Consider the following 10,828-nt stretch of genomic DNA (forward strand, 5'->3'; position numbering starts at 1 on the left):
TCAGAACAGAATCAGATTAGAACATCAGATCAGAGGTCCTCCTGCACAGCAAAGTGTTGCTGTCAGTGGCCCATTGCATGAAGAGGCTCTTCTTATTTGTTCACATTAAAATAATTTAATTCTTACATAAAATGTCTTTAACATCCTTCTGCCATTTAGGTTACCTTTAGGTAAAACACCACGAATGGCTGCTATACCACATCCTGCTGTTCATTACATACAGACATCTAGTACATTGAACGGAACCAGGTTACCACAGCTGCCTACTGCTCAGAGGTGTTCAGGTGTGAGTCACAACACATGACACAGATAGAGGCAGCATCAGAACAGAACCCAGCCCGAACCCGATAGAAGACACACACACACACACACACACACACACACACACACACACACACACACACACACACACACACACACACACACACGATACAATGGGAAATGTCCGACTGGTAAAATTGCGAGTAAGTAAGTATGAACAGCGTCAAGCTGAACAGAACAACTGAACACACGTCCTCATGTCCTCATGTCCAACAAATAAATGGATGCTGAATATAAATCTGATAAAAAATGAAAATATAAGGACTCAATATTTATTGACCTTGCACTCAGCTTTGAAAATAATGTCCTTCATATTTTCTTCAACTTTGAAGAAAATGTAATTCAGCGATTAACTAAATGAGTGAAATATGAAAAAGAAAATAATTGGTGTGCTTCCTGAACCGGATTCATGGTCTCAGTATTTATAAAACCATTGCGATATCCCTAGCAGACTGCTGTGGACCTGTCTGCTGTGGACCTCTCTGCCGCGGACCTGTCTGCTGCGGACATCTCTCTATAACCTTCTCTCACAGAGTAAATCTCTGCATTTAAATGATGTTAACTTTCTATTTGTTCATGTGTTCTTCTGCCTTTTCTCTGATCCTTAGGCGGGTTTACAAACGGACGACAAGAACGCATCTGAATGGTTGGAGATATCATTTTGTCTCTTTCAGCTGAAATATAAATTATATAGGCTAAATTATAATTATTCTGTGATATAAAAGAACAATTTGACAGCCTGTAAATTTTTTTCTTAAACTTTACAGAGAAAAAACAGATCGCGTCTGTTTATAACCTGATGTGACACCTAAATAAAAAGTGAGTAGGTGTGAACTGAGTCAGAGATGCCACGGGTGACTCAAGGTGGGATTTACCCAATTGACTTTCCAACATCAACAGCTCGAGTATTTTATATTTCGACGTCCGGGTGCCCTGAATGCATCGCGGTTGACTCCGCTGCCTTGCATTGCTGTTTTAGTTATGAGTAATAAGCCAAACTGTTTATATCATCTGCAGACATTTAATAAGTCTCAAAACACACATCACAACAAAAATGTCAAGTCGGTATGAGTTCAACATATTTATACTTCAACACTGTTTTACACGTGAACCACAGCTGCTGGACACTTGAAGTTACGCGACACGAAATGTGTACAAAAATATAATGTCTTTCAACTTTACATATTAAAGGACAAATATACATTGTATTAGAAGCGTCCTTGAATCAGTCAGTGTACAAAAAGACACACAGCAAGGCACCACAAGGGGAAATAGGTAATCAACAAACATGTTAGAATGAACACATTGTCAATTTAATAACTTAAAACAGATTTTTTTTTCTTCAAAACATTATTGCAGTTATTTCACATTTAAACGCACAGCCTGTGCCATGTATTGGGGACATTAAAACAATCCCCCTTTATATTACAACCGCCCATGTATATTCTTATGAATTAATGGCTATATTTACTTTTATGTTCAGTAGACTGTGCAGGCAAAGTGCATTCGTGTCAGTCTCTCTGTCAGTTCTGGAGCAGGACTGGTTGGATGTGCGTATTGCGCACCTCTGCACAGGAGTTCTTATCCATTCCCATTCTGTTTATGCCACTTCACAACAATTTCACAATCATTGTTTAAGAGTTCTTTTTATAAGGGGTTAGTGTGCGTCACGCTGCCATGGTGACAATAAAGTTATTATGGGAAAATTACGAACAGATCCCGTTGCCGCCTGATGGCCGCTCCACCCCGGAGCTGCTGGACGCAGAGGAGGACGTAGAAGAGACCGTAGACGACTTCCTCTCCTTCTGCCGCAGATGGATTTTAGTGTGTCTCTTCCTCTCGTCACTTCGGGCGAACTTGCGGCCGCAGTAGTCGCAAGCGAACGGCTTCTCTCCTGTGTGCGTGCGAATGTGCGTAGTGAGGTGGTCGCTGCGGCTGAAGTTGCGCATACAGATCCGGCACTGAAACGGCTTGTGTCCAGTGTGGATCCGGATGTGTCTCGTCAGTTCGTCTGAGCGGGAGAACCGCCGGTCACAGCCCTCCGCCGGACAGGGGTATGGTCGCTCATGGATGGGAGTCTTGCTGGGTCTGTTCGGGTACTTTCTGGGCCGCAGGATTGGCCTCAGGGGCAAGTTCTGTGGACTGTAGGCAGAGGGGAGCCTCGGCGGCCCACCCTCAGAGCCACCTCCACCCGGCCCCCCCAGCGTGAAGTTCCTGATAGTGTTCAGTGGGGTCAGGGGTGGAGGGACACGGAATGAATCGAGCGGACATGGACCGAATGGTTTCCGATCTTGGATCCCCGCCGGGTGCATGTCTCGCTGGCAAGCCGGTTGGAAGAAGCCCGAGTAGTCGGGGATGATCGGGAAGAGCCCCGGCGCGTCTGAGCTGCCGGGCTGCTTGGGTGAAGAGTAAGAGGGGGGCGGGTAGGAGGCGATGGGGCAGGTAGAGGTGGACAAAAACGCCGAGGGGTCCTGGTACATCTCCCCGCAGCCAGAGGAGGAGTATGGAGGGGGCGGGGAATACAGGTGGTGGTGGTGGTGGTGGTCCATCTCTGCCTGGTTCTGAGCCGCCATGGTGCAACTCAAATTTCCGCTGGAGAAGTGATTGGGAGATCCTGAGGAAACTGGGGAGGAGGACGCTGAGGAGGAGGGAGGAGGAGGAGGAGGCGGCGGCTGGGCCACGTTGAAGATGCCCGAGACGATGTTGATCACTCCCTCGGGGTTCCAGTTACCTGGATACTGGGAGTCGATGGAGAACTTTCCCATGTAGGTGAAGGTCTGGTTGCGGTGGGATGCGGGCTGAGAGAAGCCGCTGGAGTAGGAGAGGTCCAGAGAGCGCTTCTCTGCACTCATGTCTGCGCCCATCAAGCCATCTGCAGACAAAACAAAACAGGTCATTAGTGAGGCAGCAGAACGACAATAATTAAGCTTTTCACAGCACACAGGGAAGTGGGCTTTAAGTGAGGGAAAACTGCGGCTCTACTCCATTACGCACAGACTCTTGTCTGTTGATGGATAAAACATTTATTCAACTTTTGTTTTACCACTGAAGTCTAAGGCAAACAAGTAAATCTTTTGTATCCTTTTCTGAAGTTTGTTGGTGGTCTGGAGTTGTAATCAGGCTACTGAAACATACAGGATATACAACTTTTTATAGATGAATGAGCCGTATCTAATCTTAGTGTCATCTTACCTGCTCCCACATTAATCTGGTCGTAATGCGCTCCTATGTCGGTGTTGGGGAAGATCGCCACCGAGGTTGGCAAGCTGGTGGCGATGTCGTCCACGGAGTACACACTCTCCCCACCAGGATGCCCGAAGCCCCCGAGATTCACCGGCACTTTCTCCAAAGTTTTAGCCGTCATCGTGGACAGATCGCTGGCTCTCTCCTTCTTGTCGTTATTTTTCTTTTCCTCAAAGCTTTTTACTAACAACAGCATATAACACCGGGCCGGCCGTGGGTCACCACTGCATGTCTCTGTCTGTCAGCGGCTGTGAGAGGATGAACTCCGTGTGTCTGGCGCTGTGCATGCGCTCTGCTGTCAAAGTTAACACCGTGTAAAGTATCTGTTATTGGGAACGGGGGCCCGGACACCAGTTTGTATATATGGGGAACCTTTTGAATACGGCCGCTGCGTCATTACCCAAATATGGAGTGGGAGGGGTGACGAGAGCGAGAGCGAAGAGGCGCTGCCGTTGCTGATTGGCTGAGAGGCTCCGTGACGATTACAAAGGGAATCACTTGTGAATGGAGAACCCGCCGCTCCCGGAGAGATAAACACACTTTTTCCACTCAGTGCCACACACACACATAATCTGCCACAGAACAACACAGCAGCACAATGTGAGCACGCAGAGCTGTAATGTGTCCAGGTTTCATTTAAACACTATTTATCCTCTAAATGTTTTCTCCTGTTTGCGCTGTCTGATCGCACACTTATGTGAAAAAGAGGAATTCCGGTTGTGCTTCTTAACCCATAAAAGGTTCATTCCGGTGACCGGGTACACCCCCCACACTCCATATTTGGTTTTTATTCCGGAATTATGATAATCGGAAAGTGACGAGTTCTGCCGAGCTGAGTGAGAGAGAGAGAGAGAGAAAATCGCTCTACCATAACCACAAACAAATGAGAGGAACAGAGGGGCGGAATTTACTCCTTTGAGTGCGATAGGCTTCATGGGCTCGGAAACTTGTGTCAGTGTGATTTGACTATGCTCTAGGAAAGAACAGATTCACTGAGGAGTTAAATATAGTCATTTAGAGATATTTAAAGCCCGCTGAAGGAAACCAGCAGGTTATTTATAGACATTTGTAGAGACAGTGGTGGTGGGCCATGTCAAATAAACAAATTATATATTATACTGCTGATGCTCACATGACATTTTGTTTTTGTTTTTATTAATTCATCAAACATATTCTAATTCTACAGAATCTGTTAAGGATTGTTCCTAAGTCCTCAGAGAGTTGTGTGCCCTCCTGTGGCCTTCTGAGGAATTGTTGCTCGCACGCACGCACACGCACACACACACACACACACACACACACACACACACACACACACACACACACACACACACACACACACACACACAGACAGACAGACTCCTGCCCCGTTTTAATCTTGTAAAGTCCCTTTGTGGGTGGAGAAAGTTCACAGACAGAAAACAAAAAATGATCAGGGACCTTGGGTGGAATATTGTTTCCATTTTGTGTGTTTGTGTGTGTTGCACAGCAGCGTCACAGATCACCACTGTCAGGCTGTGATCTAAATATAGGCTGATTTCTGATGATGGGCAGTCCATGGTTTGAAAGTCAAATGTTCACTGATTATGTCAGAGGACTTTTACTGACCCTGTTGCTGCTGACAGTGGACATTGTGTGTACTGCAAACTCTTTAACTACACAACAATTTATAAGATTGTCACTCAATTGTCCTTTTGGCATCAAAACGTTCAATCTCACAAAGTTAAAGAAAATGAGAAAACAATTCTTGGATCTGTCCTTTAACCAGATCCACATCAACAGTTAATGAAGTCCATTCAAGAATCATCCTCCAGTTTGTTCTGTAATCCTGCTTACAAACCAACAGTCAAACACAAGGACACAGTTGAAAACATTTGGCAGCGTTATCACAAATGTATATATGTCACATAAGAGATATGTTTCTTTACTTTTTAAAAAATACTTGTTTATATATATATATATATATATATATATATATATATATATATATATATATATATATATATATATATATATATATATATATATATATACACATATATATAAAATTTTCATCCCCCTTAAACTTTTCCAAATTTTGTCATGTTACAAACACCAATTTCATTGGGTTTTTTATGTGATAGACCAACACAAACTGGTGCATAATTGTGGCATGGAAAGAAAATAATACATGATTTTCAAAATAAAAAAAACAAACAAACTGGAGTGTGGTGTGCAAAAGTATTCAGCCCCCTTTACCCTGATACCCTGAAATAAAATCCAGTACAACCAATCACCTTCAGAAGTCACCAAATTAGTACATGGAGTCCACCTGTGTGTAATCTAAACTCAATATAAATACAGCTGTTCTGTGAAGGCCTCAGAGATATGTTAGAGAACATTATTGAACAAACAGCAACATGAAGCCCAAGGAACACAGGAGACAGGTCAGGGATAAAGTTGTGGAGAAGTTTAAAGCACGGTTTGGTTATAAAAAAAATATCCCAAGCTTTGAACATCTCATGGAGCACTGTTTAATCCATCACCCGAAAATGGAATGCAAACCTACCCAGACATTGCCGTCCACCTAAACTGACAGGCCGGGCAAGGAGATCATTGATCAGAGAAGCAGGGTAACTCTGGAGGAGCTGCAGAGATCCACAGCTCGGGTGGGAGAATCCGTCAGCATGACAACGTCATGACAATGTCATGTACTCCTCAAATCGGGCCTTTATGGAAGAGTGGCAAGAAGAAAGCCATTGTTGAAACAAAGGTATAAGAAGTCCTGTTTGCAGTTTTACCACAAGCCATGTGGGGGACACTGCAAACATGTGGAGGAAGGTGCCCTGGACAGATGGCCTAAATGCAAAACGCTATGTGTGGTGGCACATCACCCTGTACACACCATTCGCTCCTTGAAACATGGTGGTGGCAGCATCATGCTAGGGCGATGCTTTTCTTCAGCAGGAACAGGGAAGCTGGTCTGAGTTTATGGGAACATGGATGGAGCCAAATACAGCACATTCTTGGAAGAAAAGCCTGAAGCAGAGATTCACCTTCCAGCAGGATAACGACCCTAAATATAGAGCTACAATGGAATGGTTTAGATCAAAGCATATTCATGTGTTAGAATGGACCAGTCAAAGTCCAGATCTAAATTCACTGGAACAATCTCTCGCAAGACATGAAAATTGCTGTTCACAGGTGCTCTCCATCCAGTCAGACATAGCTTGAGCTATTTTGCAAGAAGAACAGGCAAATATTTCAGTCTCTAGATGTGCAAAGCTGGTAGAGACATACCCCAAAAGACCTGCAGGTGTCGTTCAGTGCGTTTACATGACACTCAAGAAAACCGAATTACTGCCTTAGTCGGATTTCTCATAGTCGGATTAATACATCTAGATTATTCGATTGATAGTTGCATTACTCTTGCATGTATACGCGCCATCAGATCGGATCGGATTTTTGCGTTCTACGCAGGCTCGAGATTTTTTTTGCGGGGCCGTGAGCGGGAAGTAGAAGGACGGTGATGGCTTTCAAGAGCACAATTGTGCATCTAGTTTGTGTAATTATCATGTACACCATATACGAAATGTACAAAGATGTAGCTTCTCCTCACTCTTCATATGGCATCTTTCTCAAATGCCGAGGCAGCTGGCGACGTAAAGAGGTCAGCCGGAGGTGGCTCTATTAACACTAGGTGAAATGGGTACAGTGCCACCTAGCGTATCGGTAGCATGCATGCTTCGGCCAGTAATTTTCTCACCGGCATGTATACTCGGACAAATGCAGTTGTTTGATTGAGTAGCATATTCGAGCTATAGCTGTAATATGACTAAGCTGTTCATGTAAACGCACTGATTGCGCGAAAGGTGGTTCTTCAAAATGTTGACTCAGGGGGCTTACATGCCACACTTTTTTGATTTTATTTGTAAAAATAACTGAAAACCATGTATCATTTCCCTTCCACTTCACAATTATGCGGCACTTTGTGTTGGTCTATCACATAAAATCCCAATAAAATACATTATGTGTGCAGTCACAGCAGGGCCATTGACAGTCCAGAAAAACATTCTTTACTGGCCAGAGCTGTTTCTTGCTATATGCGGACTATGCGGGTGCATAGGGCCTCCTCAAGTTGCAATGTCAGGTTCAATATCTGAGGAGTGACCCAACATAAAAGGTGTGAGAAGTACTTGCCACTTTTTTCATAGCACCGCAGCTGAGGTTCCAAGCAAGCCAAGGCGATACCTATGCCCGCTGATTGGTCAGATCTGGCTGGTCTCTACCGTGCCATATTGCAGTGACGACCCGTACTACTAAGTGAGGAGAGGCAGGGCGAGTTGCGCTGAGCCGCTGATACCGGTCATTCATGGCATGGCATCAAAATGAACTTATTCATCTGGTTCAGAAAAAGAAAAAAATTAGAAACCAGATGAAGAAAAAATGCTCCCAGGATAAAGGGTTTGGGGGGAGCTTTAATGCCAATTTTTTTTTAGCTATCATAAGTGTTTTCTTTTGGAAAGGGCTGAAATAAAATGTATGTCATGCAGGGGCACCAGGGAAAAAGTTAGGACAATTCCAAGGGCCCCGGACTGACAGGGGCCCCAAACAATAGGTAAGAAAAAAAAAACTAATATAAAATTATTCAACCATCATCACTGAGTATATATTTCAAATATAATAATAAAATTTATGATCTTTTTGTTTTTATTTGCTTTTGGCAGTAAAAGTTAAATATCCCCCATTGACCAAAAAGTAAACATCCATATTGACCGACCACCTCCCTGTATCTGCATGAAATGGTTTGGTCCTGCCTTAGCACACTTTTCCACTTATCAGTGACTGTTTAGTTGCAGTTAGAAGATGCCAGAACTACAGTGATCACAATGTTGCCTAAATCAAAATCTGGTTTTCAAAAAAGGAAAGAGAGGAAAGAGAGAGAGGAAAGACAAAGGAAAGGGTGTCAATCTGTGACCCAGTTTTTCACCAAGAAAGGTGGGTAGCCTATAGTCTGTGAGTGGTACTAAACTCTCGGCTTAATGTCCATAGCAAATTAGGTTGCTAGCTACAGACAAGTGTTAGCCTACATTTCATCAACATTTAATCAGTGCAGGGAAACGTTTAGCAAGATATTCATATTAAACCATTGTCCCTGCTCCTTTTAGCAGACTTAATAACAGACTAGTCAGCAGCACCCCATTCTCCCCATACCTGTCCCCCTCCCTGTCCCAGTGAAGAAGGTGAGCAACATTGTGTTCAATGACATGCCAGTTAGCATCATTGCAGGGAGTCTGTGGGGAGTTCTCCGTCTCTCTTGCTCTTTTTACTATTACAAAAAAGAAAATGAAATATTAATTAATGACAGAAATTCAAACACAAATTATTTTCTCACATGATGATCATTGAGGCAGAGTATAATTAAAATAAACATGTTCTTCGAGCAGATACGTCTAGTGCATCATCAGCAACAGCTATCTGTCAGCCCCCTATAAAATAAAAATAGCCTATAATCCATATTTATTTCAGAGTGATTTGCATATATTAAAAGCAGTTCTGAAATGAAAAGAGCATATGTATTTGTATATATAATATAGTTCAAATTCAGGTATCACTAAATTAGAATGTTTGGTCAGTAGTTTGGGACTCTCACCCCCCTGCTTTGCAGTAGGAACAGAGGAGAACATTTCTGGTGCATGCAGACTGTGTGACTCAATACAACTCTCAGTACAATCACAGAAATGTTTATATTTTCGGGAAATCAGAAGATTAAATCCATGAGTCTACAGTTGTGGAGATAAATTAGACCTGCATGCAGGACTACAAGGGAGACAGTGAGCAGTATCCACATAACTGTTATGTTGTTCTTTTCAAAAATATGACAAACTGTAGTCAAAAATATAATCAAAATGCAAATGTTTATAAAAAAGGGCATCAAATGTTTTCACTGGCCTAGACAAGGGCCCAATTAGATTTCGTTTCATGATGCCCAAAATCCCTGATTGTGCCCCTGATGTCACATGTGAATGCCATAAGACTGATTGACTTAAGTGACATCCATTTTGGTGAATTATAGCAGGTCCAGCACGTTGGCATTATATTTGGGAGGGAGGGTGTGTTGTTAGGCAGATGTCTGTCATGTCTGGCAGTGGGAGCGGCTGTTCCGTCGTAGACCTCCTATGCTGTTAAATATTTGCCACATAACATTCCTTTAGGATTATTTTAGTGTGTCTTCAGTTTATAGGTCTCTGAAGTGTGCCAAACAACACTAATACATATTAGACCTATGGATTATTATAGACTATTGTGGCAGTGGATTATTGCTCTGAGTGGATTATTGTTAACTCCACTGAGTTAATTGCAGTCTTTCTTTACCATATTTATTAGAATGTCTATTGTAACAGTAAAATTTGAACATATTTGCCTACATTCCTACAGTTTAGTTGTTTTTGATGTATACTTTGTTTTATTCAAAAGAATCATAATAACATGATATGACTGTTAGTTCTGCCCACAGAATGTAGGTTAAGACCATACCATCAGTTAATCACAAGTAGTCCACTTTGTAATATAAATACCCATACTAACATTCACAAAAATATTCCTTCAATATCATATAGTGCTCATCAGTCATTTGTCTTTGTTTTATAACTCTAACAAGTACAATGCGTAGAAAACTGCTTAAAAGTGACAACTTTGAAATTCAGTGCATACTGTAAAGGGACACTGTACAGTATATTGCAATGTTTAATATAAAAACAGGTTAGGAATTTCTGCATTAGTGTGACAACATGAATATTTGCTTAGGATCTATTCTGCATGGGAACTTGGGGAGTTTTGTCTTTGCAGGAGCACTTTTGAAATATTTTGGAGCTGCAGACAAGGAAGCAACACGGCTGCCTTCAGCACCACCGGATCAAGATGCTAAAGTTTAAAAATGTTTTACAATTTGGATTAAACATTTTTGAGGAACACTGCATCAGTTTGATTTATTGACCTGTAGAGGATCCCCATTGTTTACCTTGTATTATCATTTTCTATCAGTTCAACTTGCTTGGGTGGGTCAGCTTAAGATGCTTGATTTTAATTTGAGAGAGGTTTTCATGACTCTAGCCTGTTTTCCTCTTAGACTGTAAGAGATTGTTGCATCTTTGTGGATCACCTAAAAGGGTTAGGAATCTATCCATCGCAGACATCGTGACAAAATAGGGGCCCCCAAACAGCATCTTGCATAGGGCCCCAAAAAAGACAGAAATGGCCCTGCTACTGGCTGTGGTGAGGACTT

General features: G+C 42.6%; 1 protein-coding gene across 1 annotated transcript; it reads right to left on the minus strand.

The window, feature by feature from the left end:
- Window positions 1-1,331: 1,331 nt before the first annotated feature.
- On the minus strand, window positions 1,332-4,814 carry egr2b (early growth response 2b). The gene is made up of 2 exons (XM_037080353.1): window positions 3,514-4,814; window positions 1,332-3,193 (listed from the first exon to the last, which is right to left on the minus strand). Exons 1-2 carry the CDS (start codon window positions 3,758-3,760, stop codon window positions 2,028-2,030), a joined length of 1,413 nt encoding a protein of 470 aa, XP_036936248.1. The 5' UTR covers window positions 3,761-4,814; the 3' UTR covers window positions 1,332-2,027.
- Window positions 4,815-10,828: the final 6,014 nt, after the last annotated feature.

The sequence above is a fragment of the Acanthopagrus latus genome, chromosome 20, assembly GCF_904848185.1.
Source record: "Acanthopagrus latus isolate v.2019 chromosome 20, fAcaLat1.1, whole genome shotgun sequence".
Lineage (NCBI taxonomy): Eukaryota > Metazoa > Chordata > Actinopteri > Spariformes > Sparidae > Acanthopagrus > Acanthopagrus latus.